Raw genomic sequence first — 27320 nt, 5'->3', positions numbered from 1 at the left:
GCTAAGGTTATGGATTCAATTATATCACCATCTTCTATCCGATTTGCTTACATTCGTTTTCCCACTTACGCCTACCAAAGTCAAAATTTCCATTATTAGTATTATCATTTTCATACACACATTTCTTTATCTTATTTTATTTTGTTTTATTTTTTTATTTTTAGGATTTCATTCGTGATTATTTGAAGATGGGAGGATTTGTGACCAGACGAATAAAGTAAACAGTTGCTAATATATTAATATAAAATGAAAAAATGACGGGAACTTCTCACATATCAAGATTCAAGAGAGAGATTTAAGCCTGAAATTGAAATCTCACACAAGTACGGAGAAGTGCAGAGAAACCATTTTGGGCCCTTAACTTTGCCAACATCTTTAAGGAGGGGAATTTGTGCTAAATTTTGATATGGGTCAGTCTTATCTTAACGTTTTAGGGGTTCAAGTTCAACCAATAAAGAAACATACATTATGATTTTTATTTAAAAGAAATTATTGTTTTAGAGCAGTATTCGAAAAAGGAGGGTGGATTTGTTATTAATATTATTATTATTATTATTATCATCATTATTAGTTTAGATTTTTGGCACCAGTGTCCCTTATGTGTTTCCAACATTTTTGCACTTTACCTTTTGAACCAACACCTTTGAAATTTGTAATAATACAACAGCAATCCAAAACCTTCACAACTATGATTTTTTAACTATTAAAATGCATGTACATGAGCAGAATCACTTCCCTGATCAAGGGTATAAATGTGAAGATCTTGGTTGATGTTGCACAATTTACAAATTTGGGGTATATACAGGTTCTAAGTTGATCCTAGAGAGATTAAAGTGTAAAAAATGTTGAGTTCCGAATGGTGGTTGATATTCCTGTTGATGAAGCAATTCTTTGCCCTGTTATGATGCTTCACCACTAACTCAGGGCTTTCTTCCGAGCTTAAAATGGAGTTTAGTTCCTGTTACATTCTCTAGCAATTTTTTTAATATTTCTATAACCCATTGCCAAAATGAACTTGGCAAACTTGTGTTCAGTTTGGTCTTTTTAGCTTATGGGTTCAAATTTTGGTCTTAAAAAAGAAAAAATCAGCTGGTCAACCATCTATTTTTATAAAATCTTCCCACCACGATTTGATGTAATAAAATTTATTTGATATGATTTCTAAATGATTGATATAATTTAACTTTTTTAATTTTTTTTATTATAACTTTTACTAGGTGTCAGAAAGTTTGTGAAAAAGATGACTCCAAGGACCACCTGTTTTATCTTTATTAGAGTAAGTGGGAGACCTAAACTATAAAACTTATTGAATGAAGCGTAGTGGAGACGGACTCGATTTTAAATCTTTAAGAAGAGCTTGTCTGGCTACTAGAATACTAATAGGTATTAACTTCCCCAAAACTAGTACAGCCCAACAATGCCACCAAACAAGCATTGTAACAATTGGACAATATTATGTTTAAGAACAGTGCGAGTTGAGCTGAGCCAGCACATTCACTGGCCCCAAGCAAACCTAAAATGGAAATAAGGAGGAGAAAAGCGGGCTATAATACATCTGTTCAAATCATTCCTATTATCAACTAACGCAGATGAAATTATGAATTCAATTTAAGATTGAAAATAAGTTACGAAAGTGAACCTTGACACATTGTATCGACTTAACAACTACTTGAAGCCTAAGCAGAAACCCATTACCCTTTTTCTTTTCCAAGATATTAACATCCATATAGCAGTCGTTTTAGGCCCCTGATTTCCTACCCTTAAAAACCTTCACAAATATTTTTTGTTTTGTTTTGTTTTGTTTTGTTTTTCTATGTACAAAATAGACATGGCATTCTCAACACCAGGTGAATCAAGATCAAGGCGGTGTTAAGATTTGGTGAAAGGGAATAACAGCTATTTGAGATCAACATCAACCCTCTCTGGATCAACTCTTTCAGTCTGGTTAGCAACAAGCTCTATTCCTAGCTGCCCTTTATCACCTGCCCCAAATGCATACAACTTCCCTGATTCGGTTAGGGCAAATGTGTGAGCATTCCAGTATATGGAATTGGTAAGGCTAATCTGCACCACACGCTCTTCAACTTGTTTTAGAGATGTCACAAGTTCTGGGGTTAACACATTTGCATTTCTGTTTCCCTGCAAGACAACATCGAAAACGAAAAATGAGAAACTTTGACCACTTGAACATGAACTCAGTTTGCCCCAGTTCCGGTACAATCTCTCTGTTTGTGTGTGCTCATGGTGATGCAAAGTATATTTCTGATATATTGTTGGTCAAAAAATATTAGCTTTGTGAGTTTGAAACAATAAGAGAAGGAAAAACATATGCCTATTCAAAAGTTGCAAAATGCAATAAGAAACAAGCAGGAGAAAGCAAAGACCTGTCCATCTGCAGCAGCAACGGTATGATGTCCAAGACTAGCTGATTCTCCACAACCAAATGAGTAGACATCACCATCTTCCGACACCACAAAGGTTGTGTAATCCCCTGTTGCAACATGGACTGCTTTTACATTGCTCAACGCCTCCACAACCTTTGGAACTGATTCACAGTCCTCGTTACCATGGCCTAAGCAACCGTAACGACCCCAACCCCATGTGCACACCCGTCCATCCCGACCCACCACAGCAGCATGCCAAGCACCGGCAGCAACCACCACCGGCTGAAGGTTCAAAAGCTGAAACTGTTCGATTCGTCGGGGTTGCTTTTCATCAGTTTTTGGACCATGTCCAAGTTTTCCACCCAAGCCACACCCAACAGAGTATACTTGCCTGATATGCGTCCAAAACAATATCACATAGCTAAGTATGACTTTAATATCATATTCCATAACCAAGCAGCTATCTAAGCAAAATTCAATGGTGAGGTTAAAAATTACATTTTTTTCAAAGCTGATTTATGTTCAACAATTAATAACTTAAGCAATTTCAAAAGTTCAACATTCTATACAGGATTATCACAATCAAAAGGAAACTTTTGAAACGAAAGTCGAAACATTTCAAAAGAAAACTCACATGCCATGAGGTTCACAAGCCAGAGCAAGAAGGTAGCAGTATCCAGCAGCAATTTGAACCACAGGTATGTTTTCTAGAGCTCCCAACAAAGGTTGGGGACAAACATCATTTGAATCCGTATGGTGACAAAGCTTTTCTTCTTTGCCCCAAGAAAATGTATATACCCTGCCTTCTCTTGACAATACAGCAGTGAAGAAATTTCCAATTGCCACTTGCACCACAAATATGTCTTTCAAGGATTCAACCAACCGCGGAGTTGTCACTGCATTAGCCCCTTGAACCACATACTCGGTTTCTCCAAAGGAGTCCTTGCCAAAGGCATAAACATGTCCAGCATCACTTATCAGCATCGTCCTGCTAGGTCCAGCAGCTGCTTGAATAATTCGAATGCCTTGCAGAGATCTGCAACACAATGGAGTTTCCATTAACCTTTCTTACAAGTCAACTATTTTTGCTTCCATTCTTGCATATACAGTATCTTGGTCAAGAATGATCAAATTTAGCAACCTGATTGGCCGAGGTCGCCATTCTTCTTCGGTGGTACCATGTCCAAGCTGTCCTGAGCTATTAGAGCCAAATGTGTAAACAGCTCCTTTGGAAGTCACAGCAATACTGTGGCCTGGCCCTGCTATCGCCTTCGGTTTATCTCTTCTGATACATACTTCTCCAGCCAACAAAAACTTCAGGACCAGTTTCCATGAACCCCCACATCTTTGCTTCAAATCTTGACGTTCATCATTCGTCATTGTCTTAAACAAAGCCTTCTTCTGGCACATGTCCAAAGCAGCAAGCTCCGATATGGATAGTTCAAAGTCAGGAGCATAATGCGCAGGCTGCCTAAAGAAGGAACATGTTGCCTGCAACAAGCACATTCGAAAATCAAATCAGCAGCTTTATCGATTCTAACATTCGAAACTCGGATTTGATTATCAAAATGTAGGGAAGCAGGATTACTTGCCTCGAGTCTTGCAAGGTCTTGAGGATCCAAATTACAAGCGGTAAGGACATGGAGGACAATGGAAGGGTTAGCAGCTAAAGGGAATTCTCCAGGGCTGGAATCCCCGAAGCAATGGCGTTGCCGTCGTCCGAATGCCGGGACAGGAGTGGCGACAATGGTGGTAATTGGCTGGTCAGGAATGTTATGGTATTGTATTGTTGGGGTTCCGCTCGCTGTGCCATCCATGGGCACTGCAAACTTTGGCAGTGCCCAAAACTTGGCAAAAGAGAGGTTCTAAATTGCTGGAAATTGTCAAACATGGGCACAAAGATTACTGCTCACTCCTTTTCAATGATCTAACATTAGCTTCTTAAAGTCTAAAAACTTCAAAAAAGAAGAAAGAAAACACATTTCCTAATTCTATTGGGTGAGAACCGAAGGCAGAGAGGTATATCTACCTTGAAACTATTATAGCGATCAACAAACTTCAACTCTCAAACCTACAAATAAAAAAAAAAAAACATATCCCTATATAAATTCACAGCAAGTACAAAAGAAGAATGCAAGAACAAATTTTTGGTCCATTTTATTTTTTTGTCACAGTGACTAATGTCAGAAACATCAGAAGGGACGATCAAAAGCGATGGTTTCGCAGTTTGAGTAGAACCCATCAGAAATTACTCTTTAAGATGAAAGAAAAAGATTCACAACTAAGTAAGAGAACCAAACCCAGAGGAATTCAGGACCCCATCATTGTAACACAACTCAAGCAGAGCAATAAACACACCGATTGAGGTCAAAGAAATGGAGGGGGGGACCAAATAAAGAAACCCAGAGTTGGAAAAACAGTATCAAACATAGATAAAAAACAAGAAACCAAAACAAGGAACTTTCGGGAGAAGAATACTAGCCTTCCTGGAATGGATATTCCAACCCCCAAAAGACACCCAAAAAAGGAAAGATTTTTTTTTATCGAAGAGAAGTTCCTGTTCATGTAAACCCATTATAACCCATAGAGGAGAGAATAAACCGATCAAAATTAACCAAAACAGCAAAACCAACCTCTACCATTCAAAACCCAGAACAGAGGTTGCAATCGTCAACCAATTTTGCAAAGAATGAACCTTAGAAAAATCCAAACTTTTTCAAATACCCAGATTATAAAATCATCATGGAAAATATCAAACTGATTATCAAACTCGATCGCGCAAACAAAATCAGAAAAAAAAGAGAATCTACCAAAAAAAAAAAAAAAAAAAAGAACACAACCATATGCTCAACAAACTTTTTTCATCTCTACATTATGATCGTTACAGATCGAGACTCAACAATTCAGGGATGAAGATTACATCTGAGAGAAACCCAGGATTCATGAAAACCCATCAGCATCCGTCAATAACTGCAGAGAATTTCACGTTTTTCTAAACCAAAAAATAAAAAACAGCAAAAAAATGGATCAAAATAAATAGCAGGACAGTAGCTTTATGATCAAAGACTGCTCTTTTATATGAAAGGATGATTCAATAATTAAAAAGTTGGGATATTTCTCAAGGATTTAGAGAGAACAAGGAAAAAAAAAAAAAAAATCTTTTCTTCCTGAGAGAGTGAATGAATAAGAACAGTTTTAGCTTTTTTATTTTCTTATGGGAGATGACTCTCCTCTTCTCTATATCTATACGTTTTTTTCAAGCGATGAGGTGTCTGTCCCTTGGCTCCGGGTGGTGAAATGTGAGAAAACTTGTTCTACCATTCCCCATATATTTATACCCTGGACATTTTCACACGTCAGCTTCCTCTTGACTATGGTAACTGATTTACCACAACCTATGGTTCCACGAAAACTCAGGCTTCAATTCTCAAACCCCCTTTTTTTCCCAATTCAAGATAAGAGAGAAACCTTTGCTCTCTCATTTTTTAACTTCAAACTTGGAGTGCCCATTTAACACTTTCTTTTCCTTTATATATAATCTCTTTTTCATAATTTCAAAAAACCCACTTTCCAACCCCTATTTTGATGCTTTATTATCCAAATTTTTTGGTTATATAATCTTATTCAACTTTTTTTTTTTTTTAGCTGAATTATAATCTTATTGATATATATAATATATTTATATATAGTTTTGATTTAGTAAAGTATCTAGTTCTTTTTATAATGTTTAATATTGATGTGAATAAAACTAAATACTATAAAAAAATTTAAAAATTTAATATTATTTAAATAATATGTTAAAATTTAATTTATTTCTATTAAAATGTTTATTATTTTTTATTATATCTTTTAAATTTTAAAAAATAAAATAAAAAAAAATAAATTCATATTAGCATGTATAATTTGTTAATTTTACTTTTAAATAATTAATGATAACAATAAAATAGATACCCTATTAAATCATTATTAAGAGAATCATTTAGGAAGTAGGTTCATAGCATAAAACTACCTTTATAAATATCCATATGCATAACAAAACGTCAAACATAGGAATAATCAACAATTTGCAAAAGAGTGAGTCCAAATTTTTTTAACTACTACGAAAAAAAAAAAAAAAAAAAAAAAAAGGAAAAAGGGTAGTAAAAATTTGTGAATCACGAGGCCTTTTGTGCTTTGGTCGAAGTCATTGGGTTTTTGTTTAATTCGTGTCTCCAAAACGTGAGGGTGTGCAGGGTCCACATATCTCAAGGTTGCTTCGTCTGCACCTCTTCTTGAAGAAACCTGTGAATAATGACATGGTATCGAGGCAGCGGCAATACAAGGGACACCTTTGGATGGATTATTACGTGTAAGAGTAGAGGCTATATAATCCAAATCCATGACATGCAGCTTGTTGAAATTTGTTACTTCTTTTCCTTTTTTTATTTGAAAGATTTTTTAGTGTTCAATAATTAATTAAAAGATTAATCATACTTTATTATTTAATTTTTAAAGTTTTGCAATTTAAATTTTGAAAATTTTAATTTATTATGAATTGGTTTAATTTTCAATTTTGACATACAAATTGGTAACAAATAAACAATTTCATTTATATCAACACCCTAATTTCTTTCACAAATTTTGCGGCCATCAATCTATTACGAAAATAACTTTTTAGACACAATCAATATTAATTTATTTAGCAAAATTAAAAATTAAAGTAATTTGAAATAAATCGAAAATTTAAAATTCAAAATCATTTCTTTTAAAAATTAAAAATTTAAATTATAAAATTCTTTAAATTAATAAATATTAAAATGCAATTAATTTTTAATTAAAATCTCTAAAATGAAAATTTTTGGATAAGAGCCCAAATGGTCTAGAATCATATTAGGGGCGAGACTACATTAGTAGTAAATCCTCACCTAGGACCCCTCAAAGATAGGTTAGGTATATATATTCATGGAAGCAATCAATAGTTATTAAAAAAAACAAAAAAAAGGACAATCACAAGGTTGGAAATACAATCCGCCTGATTTATGTTGAATTTTGCGTCATCGTCATCATAGTTGCATCTTTTTTCTATCAGGAAGAATAAAATGTTAGACTCAGGTTGCATATATAAAGGAAAAATGCAAGTGGCTGAAACTCCAATTGTAGTCAATTTTAGCACCATAAAGATATTATTGAAGGATTTTAAAAAAATTGAGAAAAAATGGGTGAAAAATGGGTTTTAAAAGTAAAAGGAGAATGCAAGCTATACATATTATATATATTCTTAAATGTCCAATGAAGAAACTTTGAAAAGCTCTTTTTAGGCATAAGAAAAGGGAATCACAAATTAAAACTTGCATGACAAGAAAATTCTAATTACAGAAGATAGATATTTATTTATTTTTTAATTGAGATAAAGAAAAAAAAAAAGCTTATTTTTGTTTAACAAAAAACATTTTAAAGTGATTGATTAACAAGTCGATGGGTCATTTTGAAGGCATATTGGGTGGACCAGTCATCAATGCACCATGTGTTAAAAAGAAACACACATATATACATCTCCATTAGCTGTCAAAAAAGCAAAAAAGGGAAACACTGCCTTTCATTATGTAACTTCTCTGAAAGACACAACCTCCTATAATGTCATAAATTCTAACATGAAAATTTGACATATGTTTACATATATAATAACCAAATTTCTTTCATGTTAAAAGGCAAAGATCATGTTTTTTTCGAACATTTATAGTGTCATTAATGATGATTTTCTTCCTATTACAGTATCATAATTCCTATTTCATGCATGCGCTTTCTTTGCAATTTCCGTCATTTAGTTCACTTGACCTGCCAATACAAGTTCGTGGAAATTTTCAAGGTATTCTAATTATATTTCAAATTTGGATACCAATCAGAACAATCCCTCAAGTTAGAATGAAAATGAAATATCTAAATTTCATCTTTTTCTTAAAAAAAAAAAAAAAAAATTGCAAAAATCAGTGACATAAATTATGTAAAGGGTTGTCTGCTTTATTCCTAGTGGATGTAATATGTGGTACTCCATCGTTAATCAGCTGAAATCTCAATAAAATAAAAAATAAATAAAAAATGTAAAAGTTGCATACGTGTCTGAAAATGGTTGGTCTAATGTCCTTACTAATGTTTATAGATCCTGTATTGGAACATTGAAACAATGATGAGAAAGGTACTGGGTCAGCTTCAACATCCATTATTTACAATATTTCCATAGCATAATATGAATAAAGAATTCAAGCAGACAGCAAGCATGTCTTTTTTATAAAGAAAGATATATTTTTATGCATATCTCTGTCACCCTTATAATATAATTATATATGTAAAAAAAAAACTCATATATATTAATCAAAATTATTTACTTGGTTATTAGCAATGAAGAAAAAGATGCAAACAGAGTAATGACCAAGTAGACAAATAATATTTGACAGAATATGCATACTGCCTCAGTTTTTGCTGAAATTAGAAAGAGCTGGAAAATTTGATTGGTTAAGATTTCATTTTCTTTATACTGTTATGTCAAAAAAGTGTAATAAATGAACAGGACCAAACAAACCAAGTCAAGTTTTTCTCAGGAGGGAGATGATCATAACAAAGATCCCCAACAAAGTATAAGTGCATTATTAGATCTGGTTGTTAAAATGCCTGAAAAGGGTTTGTGATTTCTGGCAGACCCAATAAAAATGCTTGGCATGCAATCAATCAGCATGTGTGCCAGCCATAGAAATGGAATGTGAAAGCTGCTTTAGATCTTTGGGCGGTTTTAGCTTATAGAAGAGTGCATGTCCGCCTCTGTCCCATAATTGCGGACAAGCCACCCATCTGTGGTCTCAACAACCGGTAAGCAACATTACAAGTAATTATATACCTTTTTTCTGAAATTAAAGTTTAAACAAATAAAAAAATGTGGTAATTCATTGAAAAAATAAATAAAAAATAAAAATGTGGTCAACTTGTAACACATGAACAAAAAAGGAAAATAATCACAAATAAAGAAGATTATGATAACATTTTAAACATGTTTGGTCGCAGAGTACAAAAATGATAACATTTTAAACATGTTGGGTCACAGAGTACCAAAAATGCATATAGTCTATGGTCAAACATCTTTAAGTTGTTCTGTGATGTGAATTGTTCAAGCAACGAAAGCCAAATGTATCTTTGATTGTGTAAAGAGATTCAAGTCGTATAAAAAGACACTACTACAAATTTTCAATAATTTGTTACAAAAAATTGGACTTATCCATTTGAGAGCAGAGCCTAGAGAACCAGTCGTTGTAATGTAAGGGTCCCATATCAATTACTCATCAATTTTTGATATTGATAAAGAAAACAAGCAATGTTAAACAAACAATACCAATCATACAAAAGTAGTTTTAACAAGTATATATATATATATATATATATATATATATATATATATATATATATATATATTTATTTATATAAAAAAGAGAGGTTTCTTGTAATGCATGTGCTTTTGACTGCATTTTCATTTTTCAAGAGTTAAAGTTGTTTCTACGTGCACGGTAAGGCAATAAACTCATACCCACCTGACCGCACTTCAGATTCCTCCACCATAAATAGATTATGGTTTTAAGAATAGTCCATGGACATTAATTAATTTTATATAATTCTTGAAAAATGGGATAATATGATCTTTTTTCACTCTATCTGGGCCTACAACCATGAACCATCATCTTTAGGAAAGTTTTGAAAGTTGAAATTCGGATCCTTGCTCATAAATGGATCTTAAATGGTAGCATTTTAAAACTTAACCTTTTAACATGAACTTCACAAAAGAAACAATTTGCTTGATATGTTTTAAAGCGAAGAATTTATGTTAAAGAGGCCTTATCGAGCATACGTAATACCGCCAATGGTTGGTATAAGTTATTACCTTTTTAGATTAATTGAATTGGAAATAAAAATGTGTCAGTTTGTAGGCAACTTGCATAAAGAGCAACACCCACTGAAACACCCACTGAAAACCCATAAATGAATCCTTCTTTATAACCATTAGGGGTGTTTGGGAAGTGCTAAAGTTGATAGGAAAATTGATTCTTGGAATTTAATTTTTTAAAATTTAATTTTATGAAAATTATTTTTTATCTTTTGGTGAGTAATAGAAAAGTTGAGATTGATAAGTAATTAAATTTAATATTGTATAATAAATTAAGGATAAATATGTATTTAAAAAAATATTTAAAACTACTTTTTCTAGAATTCTCAAAATGACACCTATATAGATAGAAATAACTTTCCCATATATTTTTCTACATTGGTGGAAATCTAATTACCCACACTTTTCCACTTCACAATAAGTATTCAAACAAAAAAAAATTATCACTTTTCCAAAATAATTAGATTCCCACTAATTTTATCTTTACCCAAACATATCGTTAAGGAAATTTCTTTTGAATAATAAACGTACAATAATCATATTGAAAAGCTCAGTTAAACGAAAATAACATTAGAGCTCAGTTTAAGAAACTACTAATGAAAATAACATAGAGGTTGAATAAATGACTTGAGAAACTTTAACCAGATGAATATTATTCCTTTGACTGTATTGTAACGTGATGTACACCAGAGAAACTAACCAATGAAACCCATCTCCGTAAACCCAATTAATAATCTCTTTTTTTTTTTTTTTTTTTTCCCATCTAGCAAAATCAGAAAAGGTTCACTTCTCTCATATCATCATGTGGATTATACAAAACGCCATTGAGAAGCAGAAAGCAATGCAACCATTGGTAGTGCATGTTTCCACCTTCAGACACTCTACCACCACATTAGAATGTCAAAATCCTGTTGATTCATCTATATTATGTGTCAATGGAACAATGAGCACCTCGTGAACTGCCGGGGCCTAACAATAACTCTAGCGTAGATCCAATATTAGATACATCAGAGATTACAGATTAACAGTGTCTTCTGCTCGGGTCGGTCCATACTCTATGTAGGTGGCAGATAACTAGGCCGGTCACTCTTTGATAAACTCCAACTACCAATATCATCATGACAGTGCTTATCCTCCTTGTTGGTCACTTCCTTTTGGCTTCATCTGCATCTTCTCCAGAAAGTCTATCTCTACTGGTTGTGGAACTGTATGCTTCAACTGCTTCCTGAAATATTGTGAATTTCGCATTTGAATAATTAGCGAATCAATTTAGAATATTGAAAAAGATAACAGATGTAAATTCTGAAATATTATGAGGAACAAAAGGGTAGAAAGATGAAGCATCAAAATTACTTCATAAAACTTGCATATTAATCACTGCAAAAAATCAAAGCTCCAAGTGAAAGCTAAAATCAGCCAGAAAAAAAAAAAAAAGCAATTTTACATATATATATTTTGCCTGGTTAGTGAACTTGGATTGCATTTTATCATTAACTTAGGTTACAGTAAAGTGGATTGATAATTGAACACAACTTAGAATGGGCATTGTGACAACCACTCCTGCACCCCTCTGTTCTTTCACTCCATATATTATCACTATTAGTTTTATATAAAACTACAAATGCTACTGTGATTTCTTGTCGTAACAGTGCAGGCTGTAAAGATACTCAAGGCCTGCTCTATAATAACAGTATGCATAAGTACGTATATATAGATACCTTCTCTACATTTTCATAGGACTGCTGTGCATCCCCCTTGTCAGCTTCTAAACGGGAAGAAACTTCATTGTCAGCAGTCTGAAATACGGATGTGGTCTTCTTATCGTCCTTTATTTCCTGTCTAGACAGTTCACCATTCACAGGAACTCCATTGGAGGAACTGTGAGTGGCATTCCCAGACTGATGTTCTTCACTCTTTTCAACATCTAGCTCAACTCCATTTCCATTTGCTATCTCATGTCTGCCATCTGTTATTTGAGTTCCTTTTGCTGCCACCTCCTCAGCTCTCTTCTTTTCTTCTTCTCTTTGTCTTCTTCTCCTTGCTTCTTGCTCTTTTATCTGTTTAAATCTGGAATATATCAACAGATTAAGACTACGAAGAATGTAATTATACAAAGCACAGAGGAGAGGAAAGATATTAAAGAACAACTGTTCAACCTTTCACCAGGCCGTGGTCCTGCTGGTATCTTTTCTTCTCGTTGTCTTGTATCCTTTTCTCTTAAAGTGAGTTCAGAGACAGACTTTGAAACTTGAGGTTGGTCTTCCTTGATTATAGTATTACTGAATTGCTTCACTGGATTTTTTGCACCACCTAACTTTTGTAGCCAGACTTGCTGTGCGGTACTCAATATGTTATTTGTTAACCTGCACAAAAATATATGAAAATGCAAGTTAACAATATAGATAAGGGTTCGAAGAGGCTAACTTTTGTACCATACTTGCTTTAAAGGAACATAAAAACAGTTTCTGGATGAAATAAAAATGATGCTCATAGAACAAACAGTTTACATCTGCTCACCAATAAAGGCTCAGACCAGAAGGAACTGAAAGAGCAAAATATCCAATCATTAAAGGTAGAAATTTTGTAAGCACTTGAGAATTCTTCATGTTTGGATCATCACTCTGAAAGTTACAGCACATGTTAAAATAACAAAAGAAAAATAAGAGTAACAAATTCTCTATAAGTCACTGTATCAAAAAGAACAAATCTTAAAAAGAAAGCATTAAATCAAGATGTTGATACGAAATGATGTTAGATGGACAGCAGTAAAGAAGAAAAGAAAGTTTATCCACATTGATTGGTTCTGCACACCGCAGAGGCAGCAGCCAATGGATACACCAGCTTTTGGGTTAACATGTTGGCAAAGAGTGTTTTATTCAATTTAAACTTTGAAGGAAAGGCAAGACGATGCCTGCAGTGGCTTAACTAAAAAGACTAGAATGATAGGATCATTCTATAAAACCAAGTTGTTCAACTTATCCCAAGACAATAAGGCTTAGTAGAGTTAGTTAATATCATTTATAACTAGCCACTTGCCCCAAAAATACTAACCTGTGATGGCTGCATAATTTGAACGGATATGTATTGAGAGACAACTAGCAACACAGGTAAAATAAGATATGCCAAGGTATCTGACCATCCAAGGGGTGGATGACCATCCTGAAAAACAAAGAAGACCCAGAATGATAATTGGTTGTAAGCATGTAGATTATAACAATCAAAAGTATAAATTGACCCACCACAAATGCTGTTATAAAACTGGAAATCTAAGCATTATCAAACTAAATGAAAATGAGCTGTATAAAAAGAACCAGAAAATTAAATCTCATTGAGAGACATCATCTTGATCAGTGATCCTATCATAGAAGCTGGCAGAATTCACTGCCCAACTGAATTACTAGGACTTTAAAAAGAGAAAGAGTACAATACATAATCATTGGAAGTTCAGATGAAAAATTGCAGTCTAAGCTCTTATCATGTTATTAAACCAAATAACTACTAGACTTATGGCAGAAAAACTATAAGGTCTAATGGCAACAATTTTTGTAAAGGAGGATTCTTAGCTTTCAAATCAAGTCACTTACCAAAAATGGGAAAAGCCAAGAGATCCCACTGCCATTTTGTCGAGCAGCGATCGTTGTTGGACCTGCCAAGGAGGGTATCCAGAAGAAACCTTCTGTAAGGAGACCCTTGTATTGGACATAAAATTTTATTAGATAAGGATGTTTGAAATGATATTTTTCAATTGTACACAGGGGAAAAAAAAAAAAATGTTAAAGTGGTAATGTATAAAAAAATAAATAAAAAAAATTAATTAATTAATAAATAAAAAATAGCAAGATACCTCATCTGCCACATTTGAAAGAGCTCTATATAACCCAATCCAGACTGGTATTGTAGCAAGCGTTGGCAGGCACCCTGACAAGGGATAATAAAATTGATGTCAAATAACATAGTAGATGATAAAAAGGGAAAAACCAAAGAGCAACAGGAAAAACAAATGTCAAATAAGAAATATTATTTCTTATCGTATATACAGACAAAATCTTAATAACTAACAACCAATTCTATGGGCATTAGAAATTAAAGCTAGAGGTAAAATAAGTACCTGCCAGTGGGTTTATGCTAGCTAACTTATACAACCGGGCAGTTTCAAGTTGAATTCTCTCCTGCAGGACATTTAGAAGTATAGATCATAGTCAAAACAACGAGAGCACATCGACTAAATTCCAGTCCGAGGCAAATGATAATGAATAAGCTAATTAGTCTCCTGAACTTCCAAAAAGATTAGTCATCTTAAATATAGTCTAGCTTCTGTAATATTGAAAAAAGCTGCTTTCAATGGTCCAATGGAAAGAGTTAGAAATGAACCAGGAAAAATTTTTTTTAAAAAAAAAAAAAAAAAAAAGATCACTTTACTCAGCAACTTTCCTCTATAATTTTTCACAAGTGATCTACTTGATCTCAGAAAGTTAAGAACTTGAAGCTCTAAACAATACCAACCATCGTTGAATTACCTGATCTCCAGCATAACGTTGTTGAATAGCTTTTACTTGAGGTTGCAAGGATCGCATAGCCATTGCGGATTCAACCTGGATGAAAAATTAATTTTCATGATTAATATTAAACCAAGCTAAACAGGTAGAACTTTCCAATTCAAGGTATGCGTACCCCCACCCCCCACACCCGGCCCAACCAAAAAAAAAAAAAAAAACTAGGAGAGAATTTTCATAGGAGGCACCTGTTTCTTTGTCAAAGGAAATGTAGCAGCCTTCACAAGAACAGTGAGTAGTATAATAGCAAAACCATAAGAATATGGAACATGTAAAGCACTAAGCCCATCTTTAAGAACCTGTAAAATGAATGTTCAAATTACCAACCAGCTTGGAATTATCAGGTAATTTTCATAACCCAGAAATGAAACTTGGAAACTATTTTGAGCTGCTTCAATGTTTTTTCAAGTTGTTTCCAAGTCATACAAAGCAAATTGGGTAAAAGATAAAATAAAATAAAATAAAATAAAAACCCATTAATTGAATACCTTGAGAACGCTCTCCAAAGAATTAGTAATCCCAGAAAGCCAATCATCGTTCTGTTTGGCAGTGGTTACAGTCTCCGCCGGTGATGACGAAGAGACAGCAGCATCAGCGACGGTGTAGAGAAAGCTCTCAGCTCGACCAAACAGTTCCTGAATCATGCCCTGGGTATTTTCCGGGTCGGGAAACGAACCGGGGTTGAACCCAAGTCGAGCCACGGCTAATGAACCGCGAAGAAAGGGCTTGTTATGGTTCGAGAAACCATAACAGTGGCTGGGGCGAAAAAGCTGGTTGTGGGTTCGGTCTGGGAACGGAGTTAGAACCAGACTCGGCCGATGGGGTAGGAAAGTTGCCATTTTTGAATTGGTTTGGTCGGTGTGGATTGGTTTTGCTGCTATTGATTGCAGTGCTTTATAGGATCCAATAGGATTCAGCAAAATTTTCAGTTGGAAGACGCTTAGTAGCAGAGGAACAGATTAAAGCATTTTTCTGCTCTCATTTTGCAGCTTTTGAATACCAAGAAAATGGAAGAAAATCAGAAGAAAATGAAAAAAAAAACAAAAAAAATCTGATATGTCTCCCACATAAAATATGGGTTGGTGACGTAGAAACTGGTTAAAATAGTAGGAAACACACAAAAACAACAATTAGGATCCAGTTTTTTGGGTTGGTGGCTATCTCAATGAATTTGGGCCTTTCTGAAACGAGATTAATCTGCTTGGGTCCATGGCCATAGACCACCGAATTGGGCCTACGTTCACTCATTTCCTGGTTAGCCCAAATTAGAAGCCTGTTTTCTTATACCATCATTTGGGCATAATCTTCGAGCATGAAATTCGAGAAAGTTCTTTCGTAGTTTGTACCATCATTTGAGCATGATCTTGGGGTAAATTAATTCCAAGTGGGTATTCTATTATTTTACAATTTCAACCCTCTAATTTTCACCAAAAAAATTAAATAAATAAAATAAAAAGTAGACCCTCTACTATTTGCAATTTTGTTTTTTAAGTTAAAAGTTGACTAGCAATATGTTGAAAACTTGAAACGCTAATGAGGTAACTAAATTTGAGATTAGGCATTAAAGGCTTTGTGGATTGGGGTAGCTGGTCAATGTAAAAGCTTGCTATAAGGAAGTGATAAGAGACATGGAGGTGGGGTATGAAACATGAGGTCCATGTTTCACAAAATCACGATCTATGGATAAGAATAGAATCCGGAGAGCAAATTTCTATTGGCCCTCATTCCTTTCACTTCGTTCCCCATCCATATTCCCAAATTTCCCCCATTTGAACCAGCCAATTGAACCCCATCTCTCTTCCACTTTTGCCCAACTGAAGATTAATCAAAACTAAGCTCAGCAAAGGAGAGAAGGAAAAAAAAAAGAAAAAAAAGAAAAAGAAAAATCAATGGCAGCAACTATGGCTACAATGGCAATCCTCAATGCCAAGTGCTTGAACACCAATTCTCCCAAAATCCCCAACCCCACCAAGCCATTATCAAAACCCACTTCCCTTCTTTCCATTCAAAACCTCCCAAAAGGTCTAACCTCCATAAAATCAATTGAAGCTCCCAATATGCCATCTTCCTTAGCAGGAACCGCCATTGCTGGAGCAATCTTTTCGACCTTGAGTTCCTGTGATGCTGCTTTGGCTGCTCAACAGATTGCAGAGATAGCTGAAGGAGACAACCGTGGACTTGCTCTGCTTCTTCCTGTTATCCCGGCACTGGCGTGGGTTCTCTTCAACATCCTCCAACCAGCACTGAACCAGCTCAACCGCATGCGCAGCTCAAAGGGAGTGATCGTTGGGCTTGGTCTGGGTGGATTGGCTGCATCAGGGTTCGTGTCAACTCCAGATGCATCAGCCAATGAGATTGCAATGATTGCTGATGCTGCTGCATCAAGCGGTGATAACAGGGGACAGCTCCTTCTGTTTGTTGTGACCCCAGCTATCGTTTGGGTCCTTTACAATATTCTACAACCGGCTCTCAACCAGCTCAACAGGATGAGGTCTGAGTAAGAGATTGGATCTTGTTTGGCACTTAAAAAATCACCTGTAGTTTGCACCTTGTGTTAATGAACACTCTTTTTTATATATAAGCTTTTTTTTTTTTTTTTTTCTTTCTCTCTTTTTCCTTCCTTTTTTTATTTTGGGTTATTGAAAACTTTGTAATTGTTAATGTTGTGAAAATCCTTTTGCTAGCCCAAGGTTCATCACAAAAGCTATAAATATTTGTTGTTTGTTATGGATTATCAATCTTGTAAGTAAAGTTAAAGTTCAGTAGGAGGAATAGGCTGTGCCTCAAAGTTTCACCTTCTCTACGACCATCAATGTCACGCGTGGTGGCAATGCTTTCAGGATATGTTCAAGCTTCCACTACGATTTCTACACCTGGATACTTGACTGACTACTGGAAATCTGACCATCTAAGCAGCCAAATGAGCGATACTACTACAGCTAAAAGAACCAATACTAGCATTCATAATGATAATGCATCCACAAGCACAACCATGGTGGACGACGAGGAGCAGTCATTTGTTAATGCTAATCAATATTCTATGTTTTACAGCTCCATTAGTGAGGGTAGGTGAAAAATAAAATTTGGTATAACTTAGGCTTGCTCTGTTATATATGCAAATGCAACCAGAGACTTATCCGTTGATTTTTAATATAAAATAACACATTTCTCATTCGTTTGCTTCAAGAAGTTCTTTCGGTTAAAACGCCGTGCGACTTGGAGGGCATAAGACTTCTTGGTCCAATCCATTGCCGACAGAATGCTCCTACCCCACCATGCCTGGCCCTTAAAATCTAATTTATTCTCTTTCAATTTATAGTTTACTGAATTCTTGCCATCTTTCAATATTTAGTTTAATAAATTCTTTGGAAATAGACAGCCGGTGAAACTAATTTACTATTTATGTAAATAAATCCAGTATTTGAAATTACAGTACAAGTTATAATGGCTTGCTTGAATTGAGCAGGAAATAAAAGCTTAGTTCTAAAATGGTCCACACGTTTTAACATTTGTTTGGGGATTGCAGGTGGCATAGCAGATATGTAAAAGCCAGTAAAGTTCTACTTGACTCTAATCTCATCCTAAAGATTGTAAAACCAAAGCAATTTCATTCGACTACATTATAAATTATTTGAAATGGTCATTTCCTTAGCCTTTTAGAACATGTTTGCACTGATCTCTCAGAACTTTGCTGAACTTATAAATATTTATTTCTTAAATTACTAGCCTTGGAGCTTATATAAAGAAGAACGACAAGTTGAACTGGAGGATTTAGCATTAATATCTGAATTCGATGAGGAACAATTAAGAAGGGTGATAAGAATAGCCTTGCTCTGCACCTAAACTTCACCTCCTCTACGACCAGCAATGTTTGTTAACGGATCTGTCAAGGTGGATTGTCCTACCACTTTTTTTTTTTAGTTACTATTTGCGTTGATGCCTTTTCCCTTTGAGCAAGTATATTCTATAAAATTCTTTAATTATTTGTTATTATTAGTGAAGGGTAGTTAGAATTTGTTAAACACATCAATTAATTACAAATGTAAAGAAAAAAAAAAAACAAACAATTTTAAGTTGTGATTCATTTTATGTCTATATTTTTTATTCTCCTTATATTTATAGTCAATCGAATATCTAATTATCATTAACTAACGTTAATAAACTATTAAAATAAGCAAACTACATATATAAAAAAAGAGAGAACTAAACGCATGAACAAACAGCACAATTTATATGGAAACAGTGGTTCATCATCGTCAACCTTCATGAATGGATATCATGAGAAAATAATAGGACCAAGAAAAATATAAAGCTTATCATGTCTTCATGGATCTAGCTTTTAGCCACAGTACTTACACCCGGAGAAGTGCTAGAACTAGTAGTAGATGGACTTGCTGAAAACACCATCTATAAGTGGAAGTTGAAGATCTGTATAGATGGACTTGGGTATTAGTTTTTCAATAAATTAATGTTGGTCATGAACCATGTTCTAGTATGTTAAATACCCAATTTTTTTTTTTTTTTTAAAAGCCCAAATTTATAAATAAAAATAACTACATAAATATTAGCCCTAAAGTAAAATACCTCTATGATTTATTTTGAGTAAACAAGTTCAAAATACTGCTTAAAAAAAAATTGTATAAAGTAAATGATAAAAAAGAACATGAATGAGAAGAATAAAAAGAAAAAAATAAAAAAAAATAAAAAAATAAAAAATAAAAAAGGAGCCCAAACTTTCGACCATCATATGGGTACGCTTCCTGTCAATTGCAGCAAAAGTAGGAGCTTTGATCCTGATTTATTTATTGATTTTTTATTAGCATTATTCGAATTTAATAGTTCACATATGAAAGACTATTTGTATAAGCATTGCCAATATGATATCTTTGCAGGAACTTTGATCCAAGTTGTTTATTCGTAAAAGAAGATGTGGGAGGATAGAAAAAATGAAATAAAAGGGACAAAACAAAAATAATTATCTCAAAGCTTGCGATAATTTAACACGATTAAGAGTTTTTTTGCTGTTTTTTTTGCTTGAAAGGGGTGCTATATTAACCAAAATAACAGGCAACAAAAAGAGGAAACAAAGCTATGTTGCCAGAGAATCAACTTGTGGTATGGGTGCCACAATCCTGATTCATAGTCTTGACAAAAATTCCTGAATTCAACAGAGTCTCTACAAGCTCAAAATTAACAGTAGTAATACCCCATGGTGCGGCTAGGTGTGCTAGCTTGTTGGAGTTTCTTGTAGTCCAAGTAAATGAGATGGACTGAAATGTGAAGTCTAGCCGCACCACCACTGCACCGATAGTGTGAAGACTGCTCAGCCACCATCTTTGACAATGGGCATTGCTGCATTTAACACCGAACTCCAACTTGCTCAACAATTGTGGGCTACTGTCAGAAGCTGTTGAAGATTGTGGCCGTGCAACCGACCTTGTAAGCCTATAAATAGGTTCATCCCGTTACATGCAAGCCAAGCCAAGAGAGCAAGCTCAATATCATCCCAAGTGAGGAGTATTAAGAGTAAACTCCGAGAGAGAGTGTGTTTAAGTTCCAGAGAGAGCTTGAGAGAAGAGTGAGCAATTCCAGAGAGAATTTGACAGTGTAAAGAGAGGTTCCATGTGAGAATCCTCCACGAGAGAAGTTTTTATTTTTGTATTCTATTTCCAAGAGAGTAATAGAATTCTTTTTATTTTTCTTCTCATATTTCTTCTCTAAAGTGGTCAGAGAACCACAACAAGTGGTATTAGAGCTCTAGGTCGAGAGCCTGGGTTCAGAATTTGAAGAAAAAGAGCCTCTGTTATTCAAGTTGGTGTTTCGAAAAGTTGCTCAAATAATTAATTTGACAATACCAGGTGAAATTACCCGACGAGAAGAGAACAACCAAGTTCTCCGGAAAGAAACTCAGATATTCACACTCCCGCACGCGCTGTCTGAAATTTTCTGCAGCAGATCATGCGCCTCACACGCCGCACGCGCCGTCTGGAGGATGAAGACGACCACGTTAGCAGACACGTCAGCACACTCAGCCACGTCATCTGCCACGCAACCCGACACGTCGTCAGCCACACAATTGCCACATCATCTGCCACTTGTTGACACGTCAACATAATCTGCCACATCATCAAAAGTTTCTAAAATTATGGAACAGCCCCTGAATTGTTGGAAATTACAGATTGACCCCTGTAATTTCTGTATTTATAGGTTGACCCAGAATTTTTGTGAAATTACATTTTTGCCCCAAAATTTTTGGTAATTATATTTTGACCCCGGAAGAGTGAAGTCCACCATTTCCGGCCATTCTGGATGCAACGGTTAACTCCATTTTTCCAAATTCAGTTCCATTTTTGGTCAAGCCATAATGTCAATGGAAGAATCATCTTCGGGAGCTATGGTTAAGCTCACTGCCACAAATTATACACTTTGGAGACCTCGGATGGAAGATCTCCTCAATTGTAAGGATTTGTTTGATCCTATAGAAACTAAAGGAGAAAACCTTGATCCTAGCAAAGAAGCAGAATGGAAGAAATTAAACAAGAAAACGATTAGTCAGATCAGGCAATGAATCGACCACAGTGTTTTCCATCATGTAGCGAAGGAAACGGATGCATATGCCTTCTGAAAAAATTGGAGGACATGTACCAGGCCAAGACTGCTCGGAACAAAGCCCTGTTGCTTAAGCGATTGGTAAATCTAAAATTACAGAGTGGAACTTCTGTAGCCGAGCATACCAGTGAGTTCTAGAGCTTGGTAAATCAACTATTTGCTGTGGATTACCAACTAGGGGATGAGGATCAGGCCCTCCTCTTCTAAGCTCTCTTCCAGACAGTTAGGAGACATTGGCAGTCTCTCTTAGCAATTCGGCCCCGAATGGCAAACTTACTATGTCTATGGTTAAGGATGCCCTATTTAATGAAGAGGCCAGGAGAAAGGACATTGGCATGGATAAGTTACATGCCCTCGTCACAGATAGAGGAAGACAGCAAAGAGGTGGTCGAGATAGAGGGAGAGTCAGGAGCAAGAGCAGAGGCAGATCTACAGACGGTAGAAAATCATCATATAAGTGCTATCATTGTGGCCTGGAGGGTCACATGAAGAAGAACTGCAGAAAGTTGTTGAGAGAGCAGAGACTCCAAGGTAATCAGCCGAAGAAGGATGGAGAGACACTAGTCACTGTTACAGGAGAAGTGACGCTCTGCTCCACCGAAGAAGAGACATGCCTTCATATATCAACCCAAGATGTTGAGTGGGTAGTCGATACTGCAGCATCCTACCATGTCATTCCACACAAAGATTTCTTCAGAACGTATAAAGGAAGAGACTTTGGTACGATAAAGATGGGAAATTCCAGTTTTGCAAAGATTATGGGAACTTGTGATATTCAGGTAAAAACGAATATTGGTTGTACAATCACTTTGAAAGATGTCCGTCATGTTCCAGATCTTCGGCTTAATCTACTTTCGGGAGTAGCCTTAAACAAGCAAGGCTATGACAACTACTTCAGCAAAGGCACATGGAAAATGACGAAAGGTGCCATAGTTGTTGCCTGAGAACATATTTGTGGAACGTTGTACAAAACTCATGTGAAGATATGTGCAGATAGCCTCAATATTACAGAAGGAGAGGCGTCTCAAAATCTGTGGCACCAGAGACTCGGTCACATGAGTGAAAAAGGATTGTCCACTTTAGCAAGGAAGAAGCTTATCACTGTTTGCAAGGATGCTGCGTTAGATCCTTGTAATCACTGCTTGTTTGGTAAGCAACATAGAGTCTCCTTCAGTTACTCTGTATCGAGAAGATCAGAGTTGTTCAGTCTGGTGCACTTTGATGTTTATGGTCCCATGGAGGTGGAATCATTAGGTGGTAACAAGTATTTCCTGACCTTCATCGATGATGCTTCTCGGAAGGTGTGGGTATATTTCTTGAAGACAAAGGACCAGGTATTGGATTACTTCAAACTGTTTCATACCATGGTAGAGCGTGAAACAGGAAAGAAGCTGAAATATCTCCGCTCAGATAATGGAGGCGAGTATACTTCTAAGGAGTTCGATGCCTACTGCAGAAGACATGGCATTCGACATGAGAAGACGGTCCCTCGCACCCCACAACATAATGGAATAGCCGAAAGAATGAACCGAATCATTATAGAAAAGGTCATAAGTATGATCAGTAAGGCTAAGCTGCCAAAGCCATTCTGGGGAGAAGCTGTTCGTGCCGCCTGCTATTTAATCAACATATCACCATCAGTACCGTTGAATTTTGAAATTCCAGAGAAAGTGTGGTCAGGTAAGATTCCATCCTACTCTCATTCAAGAGTGTTTGGTTGTTTAGCTTATGTACATGTATCCAAGGAGCTCAGACAGAAGCTCGATGCAAGATCTACTCCATGCATTTTTATAGGATATGGAGATGAAGAATTCGGATACAGGTTATGGGACCTGAAAAAAGAATGTTATTAGAAGCAGAGATGTAGTATTCCATGAAAACCAGACAATGGAAGACATTGAAAAGCCCAGAATGTCTCCTAATTGCAGTTCTAATGCCAAGAATTTTGGTCCTAATCCAGCACCAGCACAAATAGCCACAGAGGATAATGAGGTGCATGAAGATATACCAGAAGCAGATCAGGAGGAAGAAGGGGATATTGAGCAGGGGGAGACTCAATCCTCTCAATCAGCTGCAGGGCCATCACAGCGGTCAGATGATGATACACCTCCTGAAACCAGTAGTTTACAAGTTCGGAGATTTGAGCGAGGCCGAATTCCATCAAAGAGATTTCCAGAATCTAAGTATATTCTGCTTACTGAAGAGGGGGAGCCAGAGAGTTTCTAGGAAGCTGCTTCTCATCAAGAGAAGGAAAAGTGGCTGCAAGCAATGCAAGATGAGATGGAATCCTTGCAGAAAAATCATACTTATGAGTTGGTTGAGCTTCCAACAGGAAAGAAGGCACTATAGAATAAATGGGTGTTCAAGCTCAAGAAAGATGGCAGCGGAAAAGTGGTGAAACACAAAGCCCGATTGGTGGTCAAAGGATTTCTTCAGAAGAAAGGAATTGACTTTGATGAGATTTTTTCTCCAGTGGTAAAAATGACTTCAATTCGAGTCATTTTTGGTTTAGTAGCAAGTTTAAACCTAGAGCTTGAACAGATGGATGTGAAGACAGCATTTCTTCACGGTGATTTACATGAGAAAATCTACATGGAGCAGCCAGAAGGATTTGAGGTTTCAGGGAAAGAAAACCTCGTATGCAAGCTGAAGAAGAGCTTGTATGGCCTCAAGCAAGCACCAAGACAATGGTACAAAAAGTTTGACTCGTTTATGGTGAGTCAAGGCTATAAAAGGACTGCAGCAGACCGGTGTGTTTATATTCAAAAATTTTCAGGTGGAAACTTCATTGCACTTTTGCTATATGTGGACGACATGTTGATCGTTGGACAAGATGCAATGAAGATTAGTCAGCTGAAGAAAGAATTGTCTAAGTCCTTTGATATGAAAGACTTAGGACCAGCTCAACAAATTTTGGGAATGCAAATAATCCGAGACAGGAAGAATAGAAGGTTATGGCTATCTCAAGAGAAGTATGTTGAACGGGTGATAAAAAGATTTAACATGGATAAAGCCAAACTGGTCAGCATTCCACTTGCAAATCATTTCAAGTTGAGCAAGAGATTGTGCCCCTTATCCAAAGAAGAGATAGAGGAGATGACTTCAGTACCATATTCTTCAGCGGTAGGAAGTCTGATGTATGTAATGGTGTGTACCAGATCAGACATTGTTCACGCAGTAGGGGTTGTGAGCAGATTTCTTTCAAATCCTGGAAAGAAACACTAGAAAGCAGTCAAATGGATTCTCAGGTATCTTAAAGGTACATCGAAGCTGTGCTTGTGCTACGGGGGAAGTGCTCCAATCTTAGAAGGCTATACAGATGCAGATATGGCTGAAGACCCTGATAATAGAAAGTCTACATCAGGTTATCTCTACACTTTTGCGGGGGGAGCTGTGTCATGGCAGTCAAGATTGCAGAAGTGTGTTGCTTTATCCACTACTGAAGCAGAGTACATTGTCGCAGCGGAAGCGGGTAAGGAAATGCTATGGTTAAAGCGTTTTCTCACAGAATTGGGCATCAAGCAAGAAGACTACAAGATACATTGTGATAACCAAAGTGCCATGGATTTGAGCAAAAACTTAATGTATCATTCGCGTACAAAGCACATTGACATCCGCTATCATTGGATACGCGAAGTAATAGATCAACAGTTGCTGAAACAAATGAGGATCCACACAAAAAAGAATCCAGCAGATATACTAACAAAAGTTGTTGCTCAAGAAAAGCTGAAGCTATGCAGAGACATAGCTGGAATGAATGGCAGATGACTATCAGTTTAAATATGGCTGGAGGGGGAGAATTGTGAAGTCCGGCCGCACCACCACTGCACCGACAGTGTGAAGACTGCTTAGCCACCATCTTTGACAATGGCCATTGCTGCATTTAACATTGAACTCCAACTTGCTCAACAATTATGGGCTACTGTCAGAAGCTGTTGAAGATTGTGGCCCTGCAACTGGCCTTGTAAGCCTATAAATAGGTTCATCCCGTTGCATGCAAGTCAAGCCAAGAGAGCAAGCTCAATATCATCCCAAGTGAGGAGTATTGAGAGTAAACTCTGAGAGAGAGAGTGTTTAAGTTCCAGAGAGAGCTTGAGAGAAGAGTGAGCAATTCCAGAGAGAATTTGACAGTGTAGAGAGAGGTTCCACTTGAGAATCCTCCACGAGAGAAGTTTTTATTTTTGTATTCTATTTCCAAGAGAGTAATAGAATTCTTTTTATTTTTCTTCTCATATTTATTATCTAAAGTGGTCAGAGAACCACAACATGAAATAGGGGGCATAAACTCAAGATTCCGAGATAAATCCAGCATAGCCCAGTGAATAGACCGTTTATCTGGGTAGTTGATATTTTGAATCACTGTGTTCGCGTCACTCTCACAGCAAACATTAGAGTAACCTTCTTCAAGAGCCAACCTTAATGCTTTAAGAATGGCTGCTGCTTCAGCAGCTTCAGGGAGGTGGATCTGCTCTCGTGCAACTTGGACTTTAAAAACTCTTCCCTCCTGATTCCTAGCAATCAACCCAAGGCTTGCAAAATCATTCCCTAAGGCAGCATCCAAATTAATTTTAATGACACCAGGCATGGGAGGAGACCAGTATTGATAGGGGCTGAAGGTGCAAAGGAAAGGGTGTTGGACGGGGATCTTGAGTATTCATTAAACCTATGAATTAGCATCCCTACTTCCACCTAAAGAGAGCTCCTTGCCCTCAAACACAAGACTGTTTCGCAGCTTCCACAGAGTTTCAAGAATCAGCACTGCAATAAGGAAAAAAATTATTACCATCCTCAGGGTGAACAGGGAGCTTTCCTGCTAGGTAAGCAAGCCAGTCTAGATAGGACTTAAGATTAGGACTTAATCAAAGCTTATTAATTTCTTCATGGATATAGATTTGGAGTCGAAAGGTGTTTATAGACGTCTTCAAGGCTCCATCTGAGCTGTCTTTTTTGAGATTATGTGACCTTTGAGCTCTCTTTTCTGAGATCAGTAAAATCTTACTGCGCTTCAAGGCCAGAGAACGTTTGAGCTCTCTCTTCTGAGGGCCCCATTTGAGCTGTCTCTTTCTTGACATCGGTAAAATCCTCATTTGAGCTCTCTCTTTCATGAGATCGGTAAAATTTCTGAGGGCCCAACTATGATATATATTTGGAGTGGAAGAGAGTAGCAGATCACTAAACCCACGAAGCGTTATAAGCTTAGGACACCCACGCAAGCCACGAAAGGTCAAACCAAAATTTCCACACCTACTGACACGTTTCAATCTGCAGGGTCCCACATCTTACATCTCGGGTGTTGCCAAGTGGAAAATAGTAGCAGTGAAAACATTTATAGATAATATCAAACCCAGGAAGCGTTAAACGAAGAACACCCACGCTTCGTGTCATGGTCCCACCATCTTAAGTGTGCATCGTGGGCCGTGCATGTTTATTAGTAGGTCAATTGTTAATGTTTTTGACAAACAAATAATCCATATGATATTAATATTATATAACTACTAAGCAAGTAAAATATATAACAATCGTTAATGAAAAGATAAGTAAACAATTGATTAAAATATTTTTGTATTATATAGATTTTGATGAAGAAACATAAGACAAGTTTACAAGCAGACTTTTAAGAAGTTTTCATTTATATTAGTAGTCTAGTCTAAGTAATTTGTTGATTAGCTATTTTTTTAAAAAGTTTATTGAGCCATTTTCATTTTAACAAATCTATATATCAAAATATACAAAAAATCATATGATACTATTTTTTACAATTTAAAGTACAAATACAAAAGCGCATGTGACTCTCACACTTGGCATCTCAAGGTCACATGTACATATTTTGTATGTCCCCGTACCCACGCCACGCCAATGTATGTATTTTGA

General features: G+C 36.1%; 3 protein-coding genes across 5 annotated transcripts; 1 reads left to right on the top strand and 2 right to left on the bottom strand.

Moving 5' to 3' along the window:
• Window positions 1–1590: 1590 nt before the first annotated feature.
• Window positions 1591–5693, bottom strand: LOC107428503 (ultraviolet-B receptor UVR8). 3 transcript variants are annotated; one of them, XM_016039041.4, is made up of 7 exons: window positions 5305–5693; window positions 4414–4455; window positions 3977–4257; window positions 3526–3875; window positions 3019–3420; window positions 2385–2775; window positions 1591–2139 (listed from the first exon to the last, which is right to left on the bottom strand). In XM_016039041.4, the coding sequence occupies exons 3-7, from the start codon at window positions 4199–4201 to the stop codon at window positions 1897–1899; spliced, it is 1611 nt and encodes a 536-aa protein (XP_015894527.1). In that variant the 5' UTR covers window positions 4202–4257; window positions 4414–4455; window positions 5305–5693; the 3' UTR covers window positions 1591–1896. The 3 variants fall into 3 exon arrangements, with proteins under 3 accessions (XP_015894527.1, XP_015894529.1, XP_024933874.1); XM_016039043.4 differs by lacking the exon at window positions 4414–4455; XM_025078106.3 differs by lacking the exon at window positions 5305–5693 and having other exon boundaries at window positions 4414–5271.
• Window positions 5694–10901: 5208 nt separating this feature from the next.
• LOC107428518 (ALBINO3-like protein 1, chloroplastic) lies at window positions 10902–15922 on the bottom strand. The gene is made up of 11 exons (XM_016039064.4): window positions 15329–15922; window positions 15029–15139; window positions 14805–14879; window positions 14396–14456; window positions 14132–14205; window positions 13872–13976; window positions 13339–13446; window positions 12805–12908; window positions 12444–12650; window positions 12006–12354; window positions 10902–11512 (listed from the first exon to the last, which is right to left on the bottom strand). The coding sequence occupies exons 1-11, from the start codon at window positions 15677–15679 to the stop codon at window positions 11432–11434; spliced, it is 1626 nt and encodes a 541-aa protein (XP_015894550.3). The 5' UTR covers window positions 15680–15922; the 3' UTR covers window positions 10902–11431.
• A 633-nt stretch (window positions 15923–16555) lies between these two features.
• On the top strand, window positions 16556–17574 carry LOC107428525 (photosystem II core complex proteins psbY, chloroplastic). Its single transcript, XM_016039073.4, has one exon. The coding sequence runs from the start codon at window positions 16730–16732 to the stop codon at window positions 17339–17341; it is 612 nt and encodes a 203-aa protein (XP_015894559.3). The 5' UTR covers window positions 16556–16729; the 3' UTR covers window positions 17342–17574.
• The last annotated feature ends 9746 nt before the right edge of the window (window positions 17575–27320 follow it).

This window comes from Ziziphus jujuba, chromosome 12 (assembly GCF_031755915.1).
Source record: "Ziziphus jujuba cultivar Dongzao chromosome 12, ASM3175591v1".
Lineage (NCBI taxonomy): Eukaryota > Viridiplantae > Streptophyta > Magnoliopsida > Rosales > Rhamnaceae > Ziziphus > Ziziphus jujuba.
This window is presented reverse-complemented; position numbering and strand designations above follow the sequence as displayed.